Source organism: Aulonocara sp. 'chitande type north' Nkhata Bay, linkage group LG5, assembly GCF_057382095.1.
Source record: "Aulonocara sp. 'chitande type north' Nkhata Bay isolate Kocher_YH1m ecotype deep benthic linkage group LG5, A_spYH_male_GT1.1, whole genome shotgun sequence".
Classification (NCBI taxonomy): Eukaryota; Metazoa; Chordata; class Actinopteri; order Cichliformes; family Cichlidae; genus Aulonocara; species Aulonocara sp. 'chitande type north' Nkhata Bay.
In genome coordinates, this window is record NC_141348.1 from 42,625,413 (window position 1) to 42,648,093 (window position 22,681).

Consider the following 22,681-nt stretch of genomic DNA (forward strand, 5'->3'; position numbering starts at 1 on the left):
ATTTTACACACAGAATGACTCGTCTTCAAACGAGTGTCACATTATAACATCAGGTTATCTTCATACTTAGCTGCTATTTGCTGACAGCTGCTCTCTGCACAGTGCCAGAAGTTTGCTTCAAAAAAAGAGAAATCTTACAGCTGAAGAGCCTCTCCAACATAATTAGCACTCAGCTGACTATGGGCGCTTCAGCAGCGCTGACAGTATTGAGAATAAAATCACATACCTGAAATGGCTGCTGGCCCTCTAATCGAACTCTAATGCTTTCTTAAGTGCTGTGACTGTAATCTGTGGAGTGGACTTTGAGGATTGGACTCCAACAGTTCGGCTGCCACTTTCATGGCTTTGTCAATATATCCCCTGAGTTTCTGTCTGGGGGGGGGGGCTACTGTGATGAAGCCAATTTTAACCGAGACCTCGAGTCCTCCTGCAGCAGCAGAATTAGCAATGATGGATCACTTCTGGACTTTGACCTCAATAAAAAATGAAAATATTAACTGATAAATAATAAATAACAGTTATTTTGTGTTTGTCGCTCTAAACGTTAGACTAGTGCATCTTCTAATAAATGTAGGTCCTGCTGTAGCAGCCCTTTGTTTAGAGGGTATTTTCTACAAATCTATTTACACGTTCAGTTAATGACCAAAGCTGCAGAGCGAGTTCTTGAAATTTCCTCGGGGATCTTGGACAACAGTTAGCCCTGGTTTGCCCTGATAATCGCTGCGTGCTACAGGGGAAGCTGCGATGCCAGTCTCTCCCACAAGGGCTCGGATAATAAGTCGTGTCCCTCGCCAGCAGGATTGCATTTCATAACCCGATCAAATTAGACGCCGATTGGATGCCAAGGAATTAGCTCAGCCTTGAATATGAGACTGCCTGGTCAATATGCATAGATGACAAGAGACGAGAAGTGTATGTAAGAGAAACCAGAGGAGTGTAAAGGAAGGATGCTGGAGTTCAGAGGAAGCGGGAGGAAAATGAAGGCAAGTGCAGATTGTAGTTCCTCACAACAAGGCGGGTGAGGAAGGCACAAAGTGAACCCATCAACAGAATATTTCCTTTTCTGTCTATTCCTCTCTCCTCCTCTGGACATCTTCCCCTCGGGGTAAAGAGAAGCCTAATCAGCCCCTGGCATTAGATCGATGCTAGCGTCCTCCCCAGCTGTGGCTAATGGAGCACATACTCACTCATTATCTGCAAAAGACAACATTTTCTGGCTTCACACACATCCTGGCTTGAGTTGTTAATTTCTGTGAGTCAAACTAGAAATAACAATGGGAGAAACAGCAGCTAATAACTTGGGCTCCCATCCAGGCCCGCACGAGGCTATTACAGGCTATTTACACTCATTATTTGAGGGAACTATGAATGCAGCAATGAGTGCCACTTTGTTTTTACTGTGCACATTTGTGGCGACACAGCCACCGCTGCTGCCGCAGCATTAACGTGAAGGCTTTTCTGTGTGGTGGCCTCATAAAAATCTGGAGGGAAATGGACCGACTGTGATTCACTGAAGCAAACAGCAGACTGCACCACTGCAGCTCTGAATGCTGCTTTTTTAACCAAAAACTAGTGGGAAAAATGACAAGAGTGTTCTCTTTTCAGATAACAGGGACTAAAAGGAGGGCCGCGTGAAGAATATTTAGAAGGGCGTGGACTCCTTTCAGTGGTTTTTTACAAAATTTAGGGAAATAAGATGGAGAGAGGGGGCTCTGAATCCTACAAATTAGGTTACATTCTCTAGTTAAGTACCAGTGAAAACAGTAGCTTAAACACAAACACCCACGAAGGTTATTTACACTGTTAAAGATGTTCAGTTGCAGTGAATGATCGATATGCTTCGGTATAAAGACAATAACTGGAACAGACTTGGAGTTGTTCTCAAAACTTTAACGGTGGTGAGCTGCTTGAAATGCTTTGAACAACCTACAGTTTCAGTTTTATTTCTATAGCACATTTAAAAGACTAAGGTACACCAAAGTGCGTCACACGAGTGCCGCATTGCAGGATTACAACAATAGAAGAACAAAGAAAATACAGAATAGTTACAGGTAAGAAGCGCGGACCGGGTAGAAGTTAAAATCAAATTTGTTTCGAAGGCTAGCTTAAACAGGTGGGTTTAAACATGATTTGAAGGATTGAATGGATTCCGACACACGGATATCAACCGGCAGGCTATTCCAAAGTTTATGTGCAGCAATCGCGTCCCGATGCCCCCTAGTCTTCCGTCGGGACACTGGTTGCACTAAGAGCCATTGATTGGAGGATCTAAATGCTCTCTTGAGGATATAAAGGTCAAGGAGGTCGATTAAGTAGCTGAGCGACAAGTTATTTAAAATTATAAGTGTACAAAAGGATTTTTAAAACGATACAGGATTTGACGGGGAGCCAGTGAAGGTTGGCTAAGACAGGTGTGATATGATCATGTCTTGTGCATGTGCATGTGCAATGACAATAAAGTTGAATTCTATTCTATTCTATTCTATTCTTCTGGTGCCGCTTAAAAGACGTGCTGCGGCATTTTGGACTGGTTGGAGGCGTTGGATGAGGGAAAGTTGGAGGCCTAGATAAAGAGAATTGCAATAGTCCAATCTCGAAGTAATGAGAGCATCAATGAGCTTTTCTAGGTCTGTATGTCGTATGTCGGGCTTTGCCTTGGAAATTTGGCGTAGTTGGCTACCTGATAAGAACCCTAAAAATCTGTCTAAGAATAACTTTGTCCACATCACACATACATCTGACCTTTTCTTCCTCTTTATTTCATTTTTTAGGTAATAAATAAAACACTGTCGCTTTTGCACAATAATCTAGTAGAAGATGATTTCATGTGTTATCTTTATTGGCTGGAAGTAGAAACAAAACGAGTCAAATTGAACTGGCTGTCATAACCAGAAGATTTTAAATAGTTTGTTTTTTGCATGATTCACTTGTTAGTAGCTATGTTCATATAACACTGATTACTATAACAGCATGGACTCATGCTTAGGGATGTAGAGTATACTGGGAACATGGTACAGACAATGCAAGCATCAAGAACGTAAAACACGTTCTCATCCCAACGAGCAACATACTAGAGGTGGGAATCACCATACATCCCACGATACGATATTATCACAATACTTAACGCACAATACGATATTATCGCAATTTTTAAAAATATTTTTGCGATATTCAGATTCTGTACATGAAGGTAAACTTTATCAATATTCATTTTATCTAATATCAAAGTCTCACACTCAGTCTTTCTCTCAGTTCAGTTTTATTGTTGACAAACTGAACGGTTTGTATTACAGTCTAGTCCAACTTAACTGAATGCAACCATCTGGTACAATTATAGCTATTCTGAACTATGCAATTTATGAAAACTATGCAGCCCATTCAGCAACTGAAGAATTTGAAAGTAAATTAAAACAAAATATAATTTTACATTAAATAAAAAAGTTTTAAACTTAATTAAAATATAAAATGTCTTAAATTAAAATAAGTAAACTGTCATGTTTATTGCTGCCAAAAAAAAAAGTTAAACACATTTGGACAGTGAAGGAATGTCAGGATTCTTGCTCAGAAAAAGGATCAACATGCTCTGAAATCAGAGCACAAAAACCTTTTTTGTAACAAAATATCGATTTCTGCCGTCCCTGTATCGATACATTATTAGCAAACAAAATATCACGATACTACACAGTATCGATTTTTTCCCCACCCCTACAACATACTGATGAATCATCTGTGTTACGCGTTTTGAGGCTTGAAAGCCGGTTGGGATGAATCTATACATGTAAATGTGTTTTATGTTCTGATCCTGAATCACTGTGGAAAACGTGACAGGGTTATGGTTACGGTGAGGACTGGAGTGGAGTGGACGGCTGGAGCCAGAGTGTTTCATAAGGACCTGGAAAGGTACGTTTAGCGTTACTACAGGTTACAGCAGTCAAACCAGTCGTGTATGAAATGAGATTGTACAACTTTGTTGCAGGGAACAGGACATAAATTGATAACTTATTATGTAATATCTACCTGAGCGATGACATACATGTTTTATCTTTGCAGAAAATAACTGTAAATTAGAGTTATGACTTCCTGCGCTGGCTGCTGTGCTGCCGGGAGACGCACTGTTTCTCTTCTCACCGTTTCTATTCTATATGCATGCAAACGCCTTTGAACAGAAGAGCGAGATGCAAAGAAAATGCTCGCTCTGGGGGATATTTACCATGTTTACTGATGCTTACAGTCGTAACGATGATCAATGACATTACCGCTGCATCAAACTTCCGCCCCCGCAGCATCTCATGAAGCTATCAATCAGGTAGAAGCCTTACCTTCACATTTCTCCAGGATCTGAACAGTCTCCCCCACCTCCAGAGCCAAACCCTGAGTCACTGAGCCTCGGAAGTTGCAGATGACTGTGGAGAGAATGAGAGAGATGGGAAAAGATGAGATCCTAGGAAGACAGAGAAAATGATAACAGCTGCAGACGCTCTGACATTTGTCGAACATGCACGCAATACAAGAAAAAGGTTACGGCATGAAAGATCGGCGTCTGAACTTTTGGACGGCAACAGCTTATTTTCATCACTGATCAAAGGATGTTATCAAAGCACATAAATACAAAGTAATGCCCTCGTCTGCTTTCATCACTGCGTGTCTGTCCCATGACAACAGGGTGACGTTAGACATTAGAGCTTGACGGAGCACATCCAGACCGTGCTGTACCAGGCACTGTTGATGTTCATATTCCTCATGACTGCTCCAGTACACCCAGTAAACAACGGGCCTCACAGCTCATCCTGCTGATGCAGTCAGTGCAAGCGGCTCTGTTACAGGACTGCAATGTTAAATTGATCATCAGGAAATCTAACCGTGCAGGTTAAAGTCTCACTGGTGTCTTAATCATGAGTAAACTGGCTAAGAGGGCAGCGGACATTATTATGAATATAACTATTGTTAAGGCACAAATGCAGCTGTAATGCTAAAAGATGCGAGCACAGTCTCCAGGTCACGAGGTAAAAATGGGTACAGTTCAAATCAATTTCAATGCATCTCTAAGAGCGATAGCGTCGACCACGAGGCGACTCAATACTGTCCTCTCGTCTGTGTAGGTGTTCAGACAGGAGGCCACAGGTGTGTCTGAACGCAGAACAAGACGAGATCTTAAAACTGTCTTTGTCTGTTTAACTGTCTGCTTTGATAAAGGCTCTTTGTTTTTAAAGACTGTACATCTTTCCCATTGAGTCTGTGGTGAACTGACCTTGAAGACAAAGACAGCTTTAAGACCAAGTCGTGCTCACGCTGGACAATCATGCTTTCTGTCACCAATCCCACTCTTAGTCTCCAAATTTAGTCCCTGGGTGTTTACGCAACGTGTCATCTGTGCATGCCGTTTGCAGGTCTCGCTGTCAGTGCTGTTTTCCTCTGCAGGGCTCAGGCGTCGCACTTAGCTGCACATGTCATTTTGTTCCTGATGTTGTTAAATTAGGACTTTTTAAGAAAAAGAATCACAAGATATCAAAATGATGGAAAGCATGAAAAAGCTGTCAAAAGCTGCAGATATGGTAATAATGTTGCCAACTTATTCATGTCACAGCAGGGTTGAGAGCTGTTGCCGCCTCGGAGCAAACACATAAAAAAAGACAGTGAAAACTGAATTTTTACACACAGCTGAATTAACACAGCGCCACATCTGCAATTCAAATTTCAGCAAATCTTTAAAAAGGTCTCAAGAAAACTAGATGCCACCTGTAAAAAGACGACGAGAGAGGAGTCCAAGGCATGAGTCATTTCTGCTAATGCCCACAAATCCTTTCACTTTGAAGTAACGCTGTTCTAGTCAAACCTGGGTGCAGGCAGGAGGTCGGTTTCTAATAATCACTGTTGTGTTTCCCAAAGACAACACAGTACCTTGTATTGTTGTTAGGTGGAAATATGGAAATTTTAAAGGCTTTTCTTCTTTGCCATACTTTTTTTTTTTTTGTTTGTTTTTTTTGCCTGTCCCGTTTGGCTCTTTTGCCATCAGAATTATTGTCTAAAGGCAAAGAAAGATGCCCAACGGATTTACTTTACCAAATTGACCATCCCAGCCTTGCCATAATGGTCCATTTGATTCACCTTTTATTGTTTATTGTTCTTTGCCATACTTTGAGACAAACAGCTGATGAATCAGATGCTCGCAAAAAAGTTGCCACCACTCTGCAGCCTCACTCGTAGCGGCTCATGAACGAGCTCTCCGCCTGTCCTAGGTTCTGTGTGAGAGGCTCTCCAGCTAGCAGTGGACCAACAGGACAGACGGACGACTATTACCAGCTGCAGTTCAAAGATGACATTGGACGACATAACCATTTTAGAAGATTGTAATCTGAAGGAAATGCTTAAAAAATCAGCTACTGTGCACACAGCAAACTGTAGTTTGAGCTGCCAACTGCAGTCTGGTACTGTGGCAGCGAGGACACACAGCTCACACCGACGGGACTGTTGCATCTGTCTCTGCCTGGCTTTGTCTCTGTGTTGCTGTCACCATCTGTCTCCGTATCATCAGCGTCACTCTCGCTCTCTGCCGTCGCTGTCACTCTCTGTGTCACTGTAATGCTCTCTGTCTCCACTATTAGCAGCGATCAGTTGGGATTGTCACTGTTTTGGATTGTGTCACTGACAATCTCAACTCCCTCGAGCCCTTCATCCCCGTGTGTCTCTCTTTGTTGGCTGTGACTTTCAACGTCAGTCCATCATAGTCCCTGGCATCATCAGAGACCCTGTCATGCTCTCACGGTCTTGCCCTGACCAAGTGTAAAATGCAACCAACCACTGCTCAATTACCTTTTATGTCCCACAAACCTCTAGTTGTCATGTTCCAAGTAGAACTGGAGTTTGACTGTGTTAAAACAACAACAAGAAAAAACACTGAAGCACAGTGAAGAGCGCGCCAGGAGACGGAGCTGTAGCCCTCCGAGGCCGAAGCAGCGACCAGTGTTCGGTCTCTCTCGACACAGACGGCTGCCATTGTTCCCATGCTACACGCTCTCTTTGTAAATAGCTTGTTAGCTTTGATGGACCCTGTTCTTGACCTCATCTTCTCTGAACGCTGCTCGAGCGTGACTCCATCCTCCTCCTCCTCCCACCTGTTATCCAAACGTATGTAATCGTGATCAGAGGACTTTTGTTCTGGCTCACGACTGCAGATTATAAGAACTGGCTCACCAAAGAGAACAGCATGCGTCTCACTTACTGTAATGTACACAGGAGAGCTGTAACTCACAGATCATCACAGAAGTTTGAAATTAACATCAGTTAATCAGTCTGTCTCATTTCATTACCCTTTTAGTAAAGCATGCAAATTTAGTGCTGATTATAATAATTTAAGAAAGATGAAACTTTCTGGAAAGATGTTTAATAATCACTCATCTTATTTATCAGGATAAGACTCGGACGCAACACTGAAAATGTTTGCAAGCTGTTTGAAATGTAACTAAAAACATAGAATGGAATCATCTACAAATCTACACATTAAATGAGAAAATGTACAGGTTTAAGAAAAAAGGCTTATTTTGAGTTTGATGGCAGCAACATGTGTCAGAAACGTTAGACAGGCCTTCATCAACGTCTGGGACCCGAGCAGAGCAGCTGCCGGACTTTTGGGAGAAGAACGCTGTCCCATTCTAGCTGATAATAAGCCTGATGGTCGACGTCTTCTTTAGTGCTGAAGACGTCCGTGTTGTTGCCCCCATCGCAACTTTCTTGAGACATGTGGCAACCCTTAAATTTGAAATGAGCTCATATTTTTCATAGCATAGTAAAATGTCTCAATTTAAACGCGTGTTTTCAGCGTTTCTGTGTGGAGAAACTGTCAGTTTATGGGGTTTGCAAATCATTGCAGACCATAGTTATTTTTCAGTTTATATAGCGTCACAACATTTTCTGGGTGGGGCTTGTAGACAACATAAAACTTGGCAGGAAACACATGATGACCTCAGTTTACACTGCAAACAGTGGATTTCATGCACAATACATCTTGTATTCACAGAACTCTGCATAACCTGGAATCAGAAATAGAAATCTGATGGAAAAGACTGTGGATGGAAATTATGATGGATGAGACCCAGGGAGTCAGTATTAATGAAAGTGCTTCATATACACATTAAGTTTATTTTATCCAGTCAGACCGAAGGTTGATCTGGAACATCCAATAATCCCTGAAAGACTTTACTTTAAATATCCCTACTAATGAAAAATCAGATGGTCTTCAGTGGTTCCATGCATCTATTCTTTAGACACCACAGGGCGTGAACGTGTTAACCACTCGACCACGGCACCACTCAAACAGGAACAGCAATGTTTTCATTAAACAAACTTTATGTAAATTAAAAAATTCTGAAAAACAGTAAGTTAGGGACAAATATCCCCAAATAAAGGTGGAACTGAAACTCTTGGAGCTGCTGGTTCATCCTGTTGGTGAGACGTCCGTTTGGGTTTTTTCCTTTCTGTGCCTCTGGGGAAGCTGCCACAAAGCTAAGAGCTCTCCAGAGAAGACAAGAGGCAGAGCAGAGACGATGAGGAGAGGCACACACACCGAACACTCACGGGGATTAGCATTGCTCTATCTGGCTCGTATTGGCATTTAGATTATCCAGCGGACTGGGTCAATAGTCTGACAAATGACTCACATCTGTTAAGCCAGTCACACCACTTAGCCTGTGGCCTTTCCACGTCTGTGCGTGTTTGTGTATGAATGAGATTGTGAGGATGAAGGAAGTCCCAAAAAACAAATGATGGAAACAAAGCTGTGCGTGCAGGAAACTGTGTGTTTGTGCACACGCCACTTCTCAGATGGTTTAGTGAACAGAATAATTCAATTTGGAGTGTGACTGCGGAAGCTCTGTTTCAATATTTAATTGCTGCTCAAGAATTCCACCAAAATCCAAACTGATCCAGACACATGACACAAATTTCACCGCTGAATAATTTAAAGAAGGAACTTTCTTCTCATCAGTGGAACAAAGGTTGTACATTTGAAGAAAACATATTTGGCACAAGCTTTTAAGTAAAGGACCTCAGAGCGCCGTGTGCCACACTGAAGATTCATGAGTAACTACAAAAAGAGTTCGAACAGGATAAAAGAAATCAACAAACTGCACTTCAGTGCTCGCGCTGGAAAATGCTGCAAACTTGTTCAAACGCATCTCCTATCATCTTTTATTAAGTGCAGCATCGTTGCGTGTTTTCAGATCCAAATGCAGAGAAAACACTTTGAAACACTTGAATTTCAACACCCACAAGTAGAAATATACAAGAAAGATTACATTTGTTTTTAAAAACTTGCACATATAGGACATGAGAGGGTTTTTTAGCAATTAAAGCTAATCCGTAGGGTCTCAATTAGGGGTATCTTCTCTTTGCCACCCCCTCTTTGAGATTTTAAAGCAGAGAGCAGCAATGATTACAGCTGGTATATAATTCAATTCTATTCTATTTCGTTTATATATAACACCACAACAACAACCGTCGTCTCAAGGTGCTTTATATTGTAAGGTAAAGACAATAATACAGAGAAAACCCAACAATCATATGACTCAATGTCAAAAAGCACTTTTAACTCCCTTTTAACAGGAAGAAGCCTCACCCAGAGGTTTTTCTGTCATCTCTACTGCTACAGTGGCCACATGGGGGTCCGTGTGTGAACAAGTATTCCCTTAAAATTGTGGACCTCAGGAGCACAGGAGTGATAAAGTCCTTTTTTATCGTCTACATGTGTCTGGAGTTTTGTTCTGGTCTCGGTTTGTAGTGCTACAAACCTCGTCTGTGTGAGCTCCACACACCTGATGTTTAAATGTTTTGGGCCATCAGATGAAAGTTGGATGAAACGGTGTGCAGTACAGTAAATCCAACTAAGTTGCAGTTTCTCCAATAAGCTCCACAAAAAGCACCGTTTCAAACTGCTGCTGTATTTGAAACTGCGCACATAGAACATATAGACTGTAGATAAAAGACGAACATATAGGATTTGATTCAGCCTCTGGTCTGTGAAGTCGTGCTGTTCAGCGCTGAGACGATTCTGCCTTTGCTTAGCACTGCAATTATTTTGCAGTTTCATTGTTTTGCTAATTACATACAGCACAAAGTTTTTTAATATAAGGAAGTGAAACTCTTGAGATTTAATATCTGTTTAGTGAGAAGACGGTCAACATTAACTGAGCGCGTCTGTGGATGGTGGGAGAAACTTAAGAAAACTGGTGCAGAGATTATGCAAACTCATCACATAAAGGTCCTCTGATCCCTGTGAGCTAACAGCACTAACAGCTGAGCCAATCAACTGCATGGAGGGCGCACAGGTATTATAAAAAGTTCACCCCTCAGGTGATCATTTCCTTTTTTTCCTTTTAATAGTTTTTTATACGAGACCCTGATTGCTTAATTAGGACATGGATCACTTTCACAACACATTGCTTACACAGAATTCATTATTATATTCACATTTCTCGACTCCAGTTTTCTCCTTCGAGTCAGTTATTCCCTCAGAGGCCGGTCACACGTCTGCCAATATGCCTGGAAAATTGGAAATTGGTGTGAAAAACACATTTTTCAAGGAAGTGTTTCTTTGCCACCTTTTAAACATTCACCAAAGCAGCTCTGCTTTTAAATGATCTTATCACACAGGTGTTGTGATGACCTCCAGACATTTTTAGGAGCGCTTGCTTTTCTTTTTAGCCATTTCTCCTTCAGTTCAGAAAGATAGTGGCTCCACAGAGTAGCTGGTTATAAATTTGCCCGATAAACTCCTCTCAAGGAGGAGAAACAAACTCCTCGGGGGTGGTGTTAGTCCAGGCGTTTGGCACAGAAACATGTAAACAGCTTGAGACGAAGGTAACAGCTGAAAGACGCTTTCCTCAGTTTACAATATGTATACAAAGTACATGTATTACATCAATAGACAAGAAATAGAAGGATTAAAGATCAACATGGCAAAAATAGAATTCTGTTTAATGAAATCATTTGGAGAAAGCTCTGAATGAATGTAAAAAGAAGGCATAACTTTAAAAACTCGCCTTGTTTGGAGTCATTTTCCTAAGATTTTAAAAGATGAGCTTAGAGCAGTGTTTGATGACAAAGTTTAAAGTGGGATCCTCTCATTAACTGATCTGTATTTTAACAGCTGTTGACACCTGCTGAGTTTAAAATATAAAAAGAAAACCAAGCTGCAGGATCTTGTTGAAACTTTTCAGAAAGATCAAAGCCTAAAGGTGAAACTGCAGCGAGGCTGAGGCCTGTAAGAGCTTCTGTAACTTGGAAATTCAAAGATGCACATTTTATCTGTGGAACTACCCAGAAAACGTGCCCACACGGCCCCACAGTGGGTAGTTGTGGGTGAACTAAGTGAGCTGGGCAAACTCACACTTCCCACGTTGGCCCTGAGTAGATGTTCCCATACAGGGACCACAGCTGTTTTGCCCTTTGGAGCCTGTGTACAGGTTTCAGTAAACCCAGGAGGGCCTCGTGTGGGCCCGTAGACATCTTTGCCCTTTTGAGCCACTGAGAGGGAGCCCCCCAGGGGTGTGTTCTGAGCCCCCTGCTGTACTCTTTGTACACATATGACTGTGTGGCCACTACCAGCTCCACCACCATCATCAAGTTTGCTGACGACACCGTCGTGGTGGGCCTGATCTCTGATAACAACGAGACGGCCTACCTGAAGGAGATTAGGAATCTGGAGAACTGGTGCCAGAGGAACAACCTCCTTCTAAACGTCAGTAAGACAAAGGAGCTGATAGTGGACTTCAGCACTAAGCAGGAGAGGAACTACCAGACCCCCGTCATCAACGAGTGCCCAGTGGAGAGAGTGGACAGCTTCAAATACCTCGGAGTTCACATCACGCAGGACCTGTCATGGTCCTGTCACATCAACACCGTGGTGAAAAAGGCCCGACAGCGTCTCTACCACCTCAGACGCTTGAGAGACTTCCAACTGCCCTCCAAGGTGCTCAGGAACTTTTACTCGTGCACCATAGAGAGCATCCTGGTGGGAAACATCTTAACCTGGTTCGGGAACAGCACCATGCAGGACAGACGAGCTCTACAGAGGGTTGTGCGGTCAGCTGAGCGCACCATCCGCTCCGAGCTCCCTGACCTGCACTCAATCTACAGCAGGCGGTGCTGGACCAAGGCCAGGAAGATCGTGAAGGACCTCAGCCATCCCAACAACAGACTGTTCTCTCTGCTGAGGTCAGGAAAGCGATTCCGCTCCCTGAAGACCAACACAGAGAGACTGAGGAGGAGCTTCTTCCCGCAGGCGATACGGTCTCTCAATCACACCACCACACAGTACTGACCCACACATACAGTTCTTACACACACACTGGACTTTCTGGACATTGTTTTCACTTCATTACTTAAATCACTGCTGCTGTTATTGTGTATATATTTATTTATATTTCTTCATACATTCTTATATAGTTCTATATTGTGTATTTTGTTGTACAGTTATTTTATTTTCAACTTTAATTTATATATTTTATCTTATTCTTCCCAGTTAAATTTACCCTTCATTCTAATTTGTGTTGTACAGTTATTTCATTTTTAACCTTAATTTATATTTTATTCCTTCCTAGTTAAATTTACCCTTTTTAATTTTTCATATTTATTTCCTATCTTATTCATAGCCTTTTCCTTTTTTGTTTTCTTTAGGTCACGAGCAGTTGTCCAAGCATTTCACTACATATCGTACTGTGTATGACTGTGTACGTGACAAATAAAATTTGAATTTGAATTTTGAGAGGGAACCTTTGGGGTCCCTGCAGTGGGTGCTGTCTGCAGCCCGACACAGGCCCCAAGTGGGCACATATACTGGGATTAAACCACATTAATAACAATATGCGTCCCAGTGGACTTTCCTTTCACTGTAAACGGTCGAATGCAAATAATGTTGTATTCTGCATCTCGATCCTCCACGAACGCATCACACATTTACACATCTGTGCTTTCAGTTCACAGATATGAAAGATAAACAATGTGAACATGTTGAGCGCCCGGTTCGTCGACACAGTGTTTTGTGTTTTTGGTTCTTTGAATTTGTTTATTTCATTATATTCTAACATTTTGTCTAATGGGTTATAGGATTGTTCTACGTTTAGGTTCTCCGTGTGGTTTATGTTAGAGTTGTTCCACAGTTTTGCTTCCCTTGTCTCGTTAGCCCTGATTTGTCCCAGCTGTGTTTCCCTCCTGTCTCCCATTCCCCGATTCCTCCCTCTGTGGATTTAAGCCCTGTGTTTCCTTCGGTCTGTGTGTCCTCAACGTTACACTGTGTGCCAGCCTGCCAGTCAGTTTAGTTAGGCTGGGTCTCAGCAATAAAGCTGTTGTTGGAATGTACTTTTCACCTCCTGGAGTCTGCACATTGGGTCCTCCTCTCCTGCTGCACACAACACATGACAGAATAGTCTCAAGTGTGAACCGAACCACAGGGAGACTGTGTGTGCAAGCAAAAGAGAAAGAGGGGGAAAGGGATCTCCAGAGAGAGGGCAATTTTAAAGTAAAGGGGCAGATAGTCAAATGTCTAAAGATGTTGCTGCCAAGAAGTTTCCATGTGGAAAGAAACGAGACGAATATTTTTACATTGCAATATTATTTTATATGGTTAACATGCTGGAAACCAAAGACCCAATTAGTGCTTTTATTTCCTGTAAGTGTACTTCTGTCTGCATGTACAAATCTGTGTGTGTGTGTGTGTGTGTGTGTGTGTGTGTGTGTGTGTGTGTGTGTGTGTGTGTGTGTGTGCTGGTCTCTGTATGGTTGACGATGCTGGAATAAATGTAAAGACACTAAGAGCCTAATATAGAGATGACAGAGAATCGTGCTGGTTTGTTGCATGTGTTCCTGTATTATTTGCATGTGCAGTGACTGTGCGTCTGCATGCATGCATGCTTTGCAACCTAAAGCAAGCTGAAATGTAAGACAGAAGCAGCGAACAAAGTGTTAGGGGGTGATGTAGGAAACAGCTTGAGTAAAACCGGAGCACAGAAAAGTCTTTCTCAGCAACAGCAGTGGCAGCAAACAGAACTAGGCCGACAGTAGTGAGTGCGACAGTACACACCAACCCACATACAGCTGAGCTAAACTGTACCGCACAGATGGGACACGGATCTCAGTATGTCTTGTTGAGCCTGGAGATCTGTTCTCTGCTATTAATAGGCTAAACAGGAAAACTACTCAGATGCACTTTACCCTCAGCTCTCCCCGACCGATCTACTACAGACGTCTCTATAACCAACGGTTCGATGGCCAAAAGTCCTTCCTTTAAACAGGAAGAAACCTTCAGCATAACTGCAACCAGGTGTGTGTGAGAGGAAAGAGAAGAGAGCTGAGGCGCGATGAAAGGGACGTGATGACCGTCTGTGCCAGTTTACAGAATTTACACAAAGTGGATTTTGTGTCTTTTGCGCAGTTTATTAGCATCTTCCAATAAACTGAGTATTTCTAAAAGTGACACAAGATGAGATTCTCTCTGGTTACTCACATTTTCAAGGCTTTGTGATGATCTCACAAACTCATCTTTTGTAAGGAAGTGAGAAAAGTGTCCTTGACTGAAAAAGCTGCTGCCTCTCGATGCTCCCGAGGCGGCGGTCTGGTTTCTGGATGCCAGTCAAATGAATCAAATAACAACTAGCTTGACTTTTAAGGCATTGTCTTCACCGTTTAGCCCATTCAGAGTTGTTGGAAGTATTAAAAGAGTCATTTGTTATTTTGGCAGCCCCATGCAGCTGGGACACTCTGTGATTTATGCTATGGACACAGTAAGCCAAGAAAAATGATGACTGCACAAACCTACAGCCAATTTTCTAGAACGTTTATTAAGTGGAAGGTTTTTGACTCGAGAATTAAAAAGATTCAGTGTTTATGCATTCCCTAAAAAAGACATCCACCTTGGTCCCTAATGGACATAAATGTCCATTCCCCAAAAAGTGCAATAAAAATCTTATGTATTAATATTTTTTTCCACTTTAAATTGGTCAGTCTTTTAAAACTACTTCTCCCTGAAATATTCATATAAAGTTTTAATTATATTTTCGTTGTTTTAACCCTTTAAATCCCAGTTGTATTACACGAGTGCCCTGTTTTTTTTAGCCCAAAAAACAAAAAAACTAAATATTTTCCAAAAAAAACATTTGAAGTAATATTTGATTGTTATTATAATTAGGCCTTTAGATGGGTCAAAGATTGGCACCAAAATTCATTTTGACCTGCCATTATTTTTTTTGCAGGAGCACATTAAAAAAAAATGCATCCACCTTTAAGCCTATGTCCATTCCCCAAAATGTGCAATAAAAATATTAAATATTAATTTTTTTTTCACTTTAAATTGGTCAGTCTTTTAAAACTACTTCTCCTTGAAATATTCATGTCAAGTTTTAATTACATTTCGCGGATTTTAACCCTTTATATCCCGGTTTCGTCACATGAGCGCACTGCTTTTTTTGCCCCAAAAAACATAAAACTTGAATATTTTCCAAAAAAACCATTTGAGGTAATATTCAATTGTTATTATAATTAGGCCTTTAGATGGACTAAAGATTGGCACCAAGATTCATTTCGATCGCCTTTTTTTTTTTTTTTCAGGACCAGAAAATGGTCTCCAGGCGGCAAATGCTCCTCCTCTAGGCCGAAATAAGTGCATCTTGCCGGGGTAAGTCGCGACGATTACCGGGGCACGATCACCGGGGACCCCTTTTTCCAGCACACACGCCCGATACCACGTGACAACAAATACGTCATTTCCTGTTGACTAAAAAAAAATGCACCCTCTCATGGTCCTAGGGACCAAAAAATGGTCCCGCCCGATCAGCGGGCGAAGCCGCTGCTGCACGCCGGAGATGAGGCTTCATTTCCGGCAGGTCTGTCCAAGCAGCCCGCTGTTTTCCAGCAGAGGTCAAATGTGAAGCAAGGGCGCCACCCGGTGGACAAATAAAAAAAATTACAACTCTAAGGCCTGTAGTCCAAAACGAAACCTAAGCTGGAAACCTGACGATGTCTTTGACCGTAATTTTTCTGGCGTGAAAAATAGCGTTTATAATGGGTTTCAATGTGGACATTTTTGTCCAAAGGGACTAAGGTGGATGGATTTCTGTAGCTTAGCCATTTTAGGCTAATTCAATGAATTTACACCACAATTATAAAATATAATTAAAAAGAAAATTCTTTGACAAATTTGGCTATATTCCACTCAACACAGTGAAAATGGTTTAAAATTAAAAATGCAAAAGACAATAAATGTCCCTAAGGACCTCTAAAGGTTAAGGGCGCCCATTAGTTATTTACACTGTTTGGAAAAATGGCCAGCTGAAGAGAAGGAGGGACATTTAAAATGTAAAATGTCAGCGTGTCACTGCAATTATTCCTCTGAAGATAAAGGCAAAGGGTTAACTGGATGAAGCCGCAGGCAGAGCTCAAACACCTACACACATTTATCTTCTAACAGAAGTCATTATCGCACTCATGATGAAAGTTTAATCGAGGTAATGGCTTATAGGAAACAGCCTTTAATCAAGCCATTAAGAGCCTTCGGGGAGCGAAGTCTGGCGATAGTGGAAGGACGTCGTTATCGGGGCTTTCAAATTTTGGTGTACGCGATTAGAGAAGTAGAGTACAGTCTAAGTGCTGAAATCAAATGTCCCACACACACCGGGGGAACATCACGGGACCTTTTAACGACCTCTTTAGACACTTAGGTATGTACATATGATATAATCAGAGCCTGCTTTTATACCACGTCTGAAATGGAAAACGGCGTGCATCTACTTAATGATGTCCCATATAACCCCGAGGTTCATTCCAGACACAGAGCTAATTACTTTCATTTTCTTTCTCCCTGCAGATGATTTCTTGATTATCTACAGAACAGCAAAAATAATAAATAAATAAATATATAAGAATAAATAAATACAATTAAAAATCTTCAAAATCAAGTTTATTTATCGTCTCTCATTAAACTGAAACCTATTATTATATCAAAAATCAAACAAGCTTCAAAATAAGAGGGAGTTGATGTGATTGCAACCGAACACACACACACACACACACACACACACACACACACACACACACACACACACACACACACACAAAGCTCAAGGAGCTAAGCTCCAAAATAAAACAGGAAGTGAACTGAAAGAAGGACAAACTATTCAGAGAAAAATGAAACCAGGAAGAGAAAAACTACAGATTATGGCAGAACCAGGAAGTAACTACAAAGCTTATGATACTTTTAACGGTTCTTCCCGCATAAAGATAACATCCAATTCAACTAACTTTATTTATATAGCACCAAGTAACAACAACAGTGGCCTCAAGGTGCTCTGATGACCTCCCATATATTTGCCCATAAGGTTGAAGTTTTGACATCTGAGTAAAGTTGTGGTTTGATGACCATTTGAACAGGTTCCGGGTTTTTCCAAGTGCAGACATCTAAGCTCGTCTAGGCGGAGATCACCTTGATTAAGTTATGATGCACCCACAGCCGAAACAAGGAGGAAAAAGTTAAAGTACTCTGGCTGCTAACAAGTATTTACAAAGTCTTTTGAGCCACACTTCTAAATCCTGAAAATCAGACCAGAAATGCTGTACAGCTGTCTGAAAGTCCAGGTTTTTGTCCTGTGCTTTGAAAATGTTCCCACACTGCTCAGTTTTTACAGCCTACCTGTCACTGTACTGGGTCTGTGACGCAGTGTTTTGTGTATTCTAGTTTTATTCTTTGATTGTTGTATTTTCTCAGTCTTTCCTGGTTCAATTTGAACGACTCTGGTGTGTCTTTGTCACTGTGTTTAGGTTCATTTGTGTCAGCTGTTTCCCCGTGTGTTTCCATGTCCCCAGATCAACTCCTTTGTGTATTTAAGTCCTTTGTCTTCCTTTGTTCATTGTCAGGTCGTCTGTTTTCCTCTCGTCACGGTTGATTCACAGTTCCACATTCTTGTCTCAGTTTTCATAGTTTGTTAGTTTTCCCAGTCTAGGTTTCAGTTTAGTGGTCGCTCCCGTTTTGCCTTTGCTCTAGTTTTTTGTTCATGTCAATCAGCCATAATAAAGGCTCATTTTTTGTTTAAAGCCTCACTGTTATGTGAGAAGAGTTTGCACCCATCAGCTGAAACATGTAAACCACCAGAGGTGATCTTGATGCCACCAAAACAGCTCTGGAAAAGGTCACTCGGGGTTTCCTGAGGTGTTTGGCAGGTCCTCTGGGTTCCTGTGGGTCACATGATGATTTGTCCTGTGTGAGTTTAACATATTTCTTGAGTTTTTAAGCAGTTTTCTAGATATGGGTGAGCTCATTATCCTGCTGAAGATGAGTGTGCAGCAGTGTCCAGGCGGGTGGTCCATACATTTCTCCTGCTTTTAAAGTTTTTGGCTAATTAGTGGAGCCAGATTTGGGATATAAATTAACACCAGATTGAGGAGCCGTACCAGGACTAAGGCTTCAGATAATGACTGTGAGTAGCTCTGCTGGAGCAGATGATGGAGCATTACTTTTAATTTTCCTGCCCTGCTTTTCTCCAGCAGCGACAAAACTGCTAAACCTTCGACCTTCTGTTCACGTCCCCTCTTCTTCCCCCCGGGGTTACTGCAGAGCTCCGTTCTGTAAAAAGCCGGCGAAGGCTTAATGTCCTTTGAGGTCAGGCTCCGTACCGATTAAGCCACAAGCAGACACGCTTATCTCCACAATGCCGGCGTCAATTCACAGAAATACCAGGAGTTTATTTATACACCGAGGCGATGCCAGGAGAATGTGACAGCTATTAGTCCAGTGTGAAGCCGAGACATGCTCACTCCATCCCACAGCGAAATCAACACAACAAAAGCAGGCTATTATTGTGGTGATAATAATAATAATAATGGCTATTGGGCTGAAGGTTATTCCAGGATAGGGTGGGATTATAGAGGCAAATATCAAACCATCAGTCATTTAGAAACCAATTCCTGCCTAAATGTTAAACGGCACGCCGACAAGTCCTCTTTAAACGTCTCAAAAACTCGTCCTCTGCCATTTGGCCACAATGATAACATATCAGTAATATGCTGTGCTGTTCTTGTGATGAGGAAAGATGTAGTCTGAAGGTTGATTTGCATCCATCCATCTGTGTCCTCCTGGGCCAGATAATTAAATCTGGAATAGCTGGGAGACTTATTGACCGGAACAGCTGGGATCATTAAAGTTCACTCCAAGAGCGTTGGATTGTTTACACATTCTTACTTATTTATTAAACTTAGATAAATGTCTTTTTTTGACTTCTTTTAAACCACCGTTTAAAACAAGATCACTGCAAGAAGTGACTGAATGCAGGCACTGAGGTGAGACAAGGAAAGAGGTCCTTGTCTTGTTGTCGCAAACAGAGAGTTCTGGTAGACTTTTTTTTTCCTTTTGCAAACTGTAAACATGTTTGATCCACGTTGTACATTTTTACACGGGCACTCGGTTTTGTAAGCAGCCAAGTGGCCATGAGAGGAACTGCACTTCTTTACACTTCTGCAGTGGCTTTGTCTACCAGGTTGGGCGCTTGCAGCACAGGCAGATCTGTAGAAATATGGAAGGCAGTTTCCGCCACTAACAAAAAAAAAAAAAAAAGTACAGTGGAACCCCGACTTACAAAATTAATTTGTTCCCGAGGGTCTTTCGTAAGTTGAAAATTTTCGTAAGTCGAAGCACCCATCGCGCGTTTTGACTGAGGCGATGCTGAACGATAGGATATAGGCTAATTGCTAACTAGAACAACAATACGTCGTTCGAGTGGAACAGCGAAGCGCAAGTACAGAAGCCAAGGGGTTGTCACATGATTCGGAAGGCATTGTGGGCATTGTAGGCTCAGCCAATCAGAGCCAGCGGATTTCATTACTTGAGCTTTTTGCCGTAACACAGGCAAAAATATTGCCGTTCAGCACCTTCGTAACTTGAATTTTTTGTAAATCGGGGTTCCACTGTATCCATAACTCGAAATTTCGAGTCACTTTCTCTAAATTTCGGCTTACTAACTCGAAATTTCGAGTTTGTGCTGCCAATCAGTAATCTATGTGAATGATGTCATTTCCTTGTTACCCAGAAGCTGAAGCCCTCAGCTACAAATGCTATAGCTAAGCTACCAGTATTACAGCTAGTCATAAATGCACAAATTTCTGATTATTTTCAGTGTGGCTTCACAAATGATGAAATCCTCGTGTTACTCGCTGAATGGCGTTACTATCAGCAAACGTACTCTAGAAAGCGCCAATTTGTTGCGATCCGGTTTTGAGTGCACATTCCACGCAGATTACTGATTGGCGGGGCTAACTAGAATTTTTGAGTTACTTTTCTCAAGAGTTTGAGTTAATAAATCAGAATTTCAAATTAATAACTCAAAATTGTGAGAAAATAAGTCTAAATTTCAAGAAAGAGTTATGGATACTTTTTTTTTGCAGTGGCGGAAACAGGCTCCCACAGTAGAACTACACTTCAAAGACTGGTCAGTTTCTGGCTGCTGTCCTTGTATACTTCAAGATAGAGTTGGATTTTTAACTTTAACTTAAGAACAAGGAACCTAAACTGGGAATTTTTGGAAAATGTTGGGATCTTCTAACATTAACCTCCACTCTGACTCTGACAATTTGTTTTGTTTATATCAGGACTATCTTTGCCTTGCATTTAATATTGAGGTTGGTGCAGATACCACAGCATGTGCAGTCAAACATGGGCGATGAGCATCACTGGATGTTCCTCCACACTGTCAGCGTGTGATTGAATTATGACGAACCATCACTTTTGCAAAGGCCATCTGTTTGAGGCACGATGTCATTGCAAGGTGGAGTTCTTCTTAAGTGTGGCTAAAAAATGTTAACATCTGTGGAGAAGCTCGGGATAGTTTACGACTGTAGATGTGGGTCAGACATCTCTGAATAATTAACAGACTCTGTAGTATTCTTGAAGTCCTTTACTGTACACACCATCTCGTCTGTACTTCGAGTAATTAGCTGCAAGAGACAGGTGCTGATATCCTCCCAGCCACTTTCACTAATTCACAGCAGACTGCAGCACTACAAAAAGAGCACACGAACAAAAACAGCAGCACACACACTCACTGCTGCACTCGGTGCGGGTTCATGTGGAAAATCGGCCCAGGAAGAAGAGCACACTTCCTGTCCTCAGCCCTCCCAGATGTTTGCAGTATTTGGAAGAGGTCTCATGTTTGCATCTATTCTCTTATAACTGATAACTAAAATTATCTCTCTTTGTGTTTGTCTGTAGGGTGATCGACAGTCAGCAGAGCACTTCAGCCCACACACACAAGAAACAATTCTTCAATTTGAAAAACAGAAGCTTGTATTTGTTTCTAAATCAGTGCAGAGGGCACGTCGCTACTTAAAACTGGTCTCTCATTCAATCTTTATGCATCAGAACTGATTATATTCAGTTATATTTTACCACATTCACACTTCAGACATCAGAAAATGATATAAATAAATATAAATCTAAATGTTTCAGTTTAAATCATAATCTCAAAAGTTTCACTGTTTGGTGCAGGTCGTAACTCTGACGTTTACAAGTAGAAACAATCACGTTTGTTTTCTAGAAGCATGTAGATGGGATTGTATCATAAAGGATTTTATGTACCATATATTTCGGACCATAAGGCGCACCTGGTAAAGCAGCAACGCTGATCATTTTATTAAAGATGAAAGAATTTAGACAGTTTTTAACTCTCAGTGATGTCGCAGTGTTCGTTTGACTTTGGGACCTGAAGTTGACGGAATTTAGGACCCAGATTCCTCCGCGAGGCTCCTGACTACAGTAGCTGTAACGCTCCAACAATCCATCAAGCGGTGCGGCTTCGTAGCTTAGCAAAGTCGTACTACATACTACATTTTTGACAGATTTTTGAGCGCTGTGTAGCACATAAAATCGGTTCGAGGTCAATAAGCACAACCAGAGTTCATACATATGGCACACTGTTGATTTCTGTGAAAATTAAAGGATTTTAAGGATTTTAGTGTGGAAAATACGACATGAATCCCATAAAATTTGTTCACAGTATAAAGATGCAGCACCTTTATTGAGCCGAACTACTCCAGCATCGCAATATGAAACAATTAGATACGAGTGCATCATTAGAGTTTCATTTCTAAAAATTTACAACAGAAAATTGAAGCTCCCCAGGCCTCAGCTCACATGTAAATGATCATTATACCCACCAGTTTTTATTATATACAACTAATTTGTGCAGAGACACACACACACTGCTCACTCCCACGCTGACACTGCGGCTGCTGCTGAGCTTCGGGGAATGACACTGATGAAGCAACACACGAGTACAGTTGTGTTTCATCATTTCAGAGGACATCAGGCTCGCATTCATCTCCTGGAGGTTTACCCTTACTATAATCACAGCTTGTCTAACCCTAACCCAAAGCCTTCAGCCTAAAATCTAATGATTCATCCTACGGCTTTGTTTTTTGTGCCCAAAGGGAGGCCGAGTCCCGGTAACACGTCATCGCAGGCTCAGCGTTGGGATCACTGCACCCAAAGACTGCAGCAGCGTTTTCTGCTGTGACTATGTACGTAAGTATTAATATAGCATGTCTCAGTGCCGACAGACGAAACACACCGGAACAAACTGTCTCTTCTCCCTTTGTTAGTTTCTGTGCTCATTTTCGCTCGCTCTGCATGTCTGTCCATATTTATCACACACTG

At 41.7% G+C, this 22,681-nt stretch overlaps 1 protein-coding gene across 9 annotated transcripts in view; it reads right to left on the bottom strand.

Annotated features, from left to right (window-relative positions):
* The window catches only part of LOC147331413 (dedicator of cytokinesis protein 3-like), a 251,942-nt gene that overhangs the window by 162,058 nt on the left and 67,203 nt on the right, over nt 1-22,681 (bottom strand). For all 9 annotated transcript variants that reach the window (XM_086293683.1, XM_086293682.1, XM_086293678.1 and 6 more), the window contains exon 2: nt 4,320-4,403. In XM_086293683.1, the coding sequence (XP_086149809.1) occupies nt 4,320-4,403 (84 nt within the window). The remainder of the gene's footprint in view (nt 1-4,319; nt 4,404-22,681) is intronic.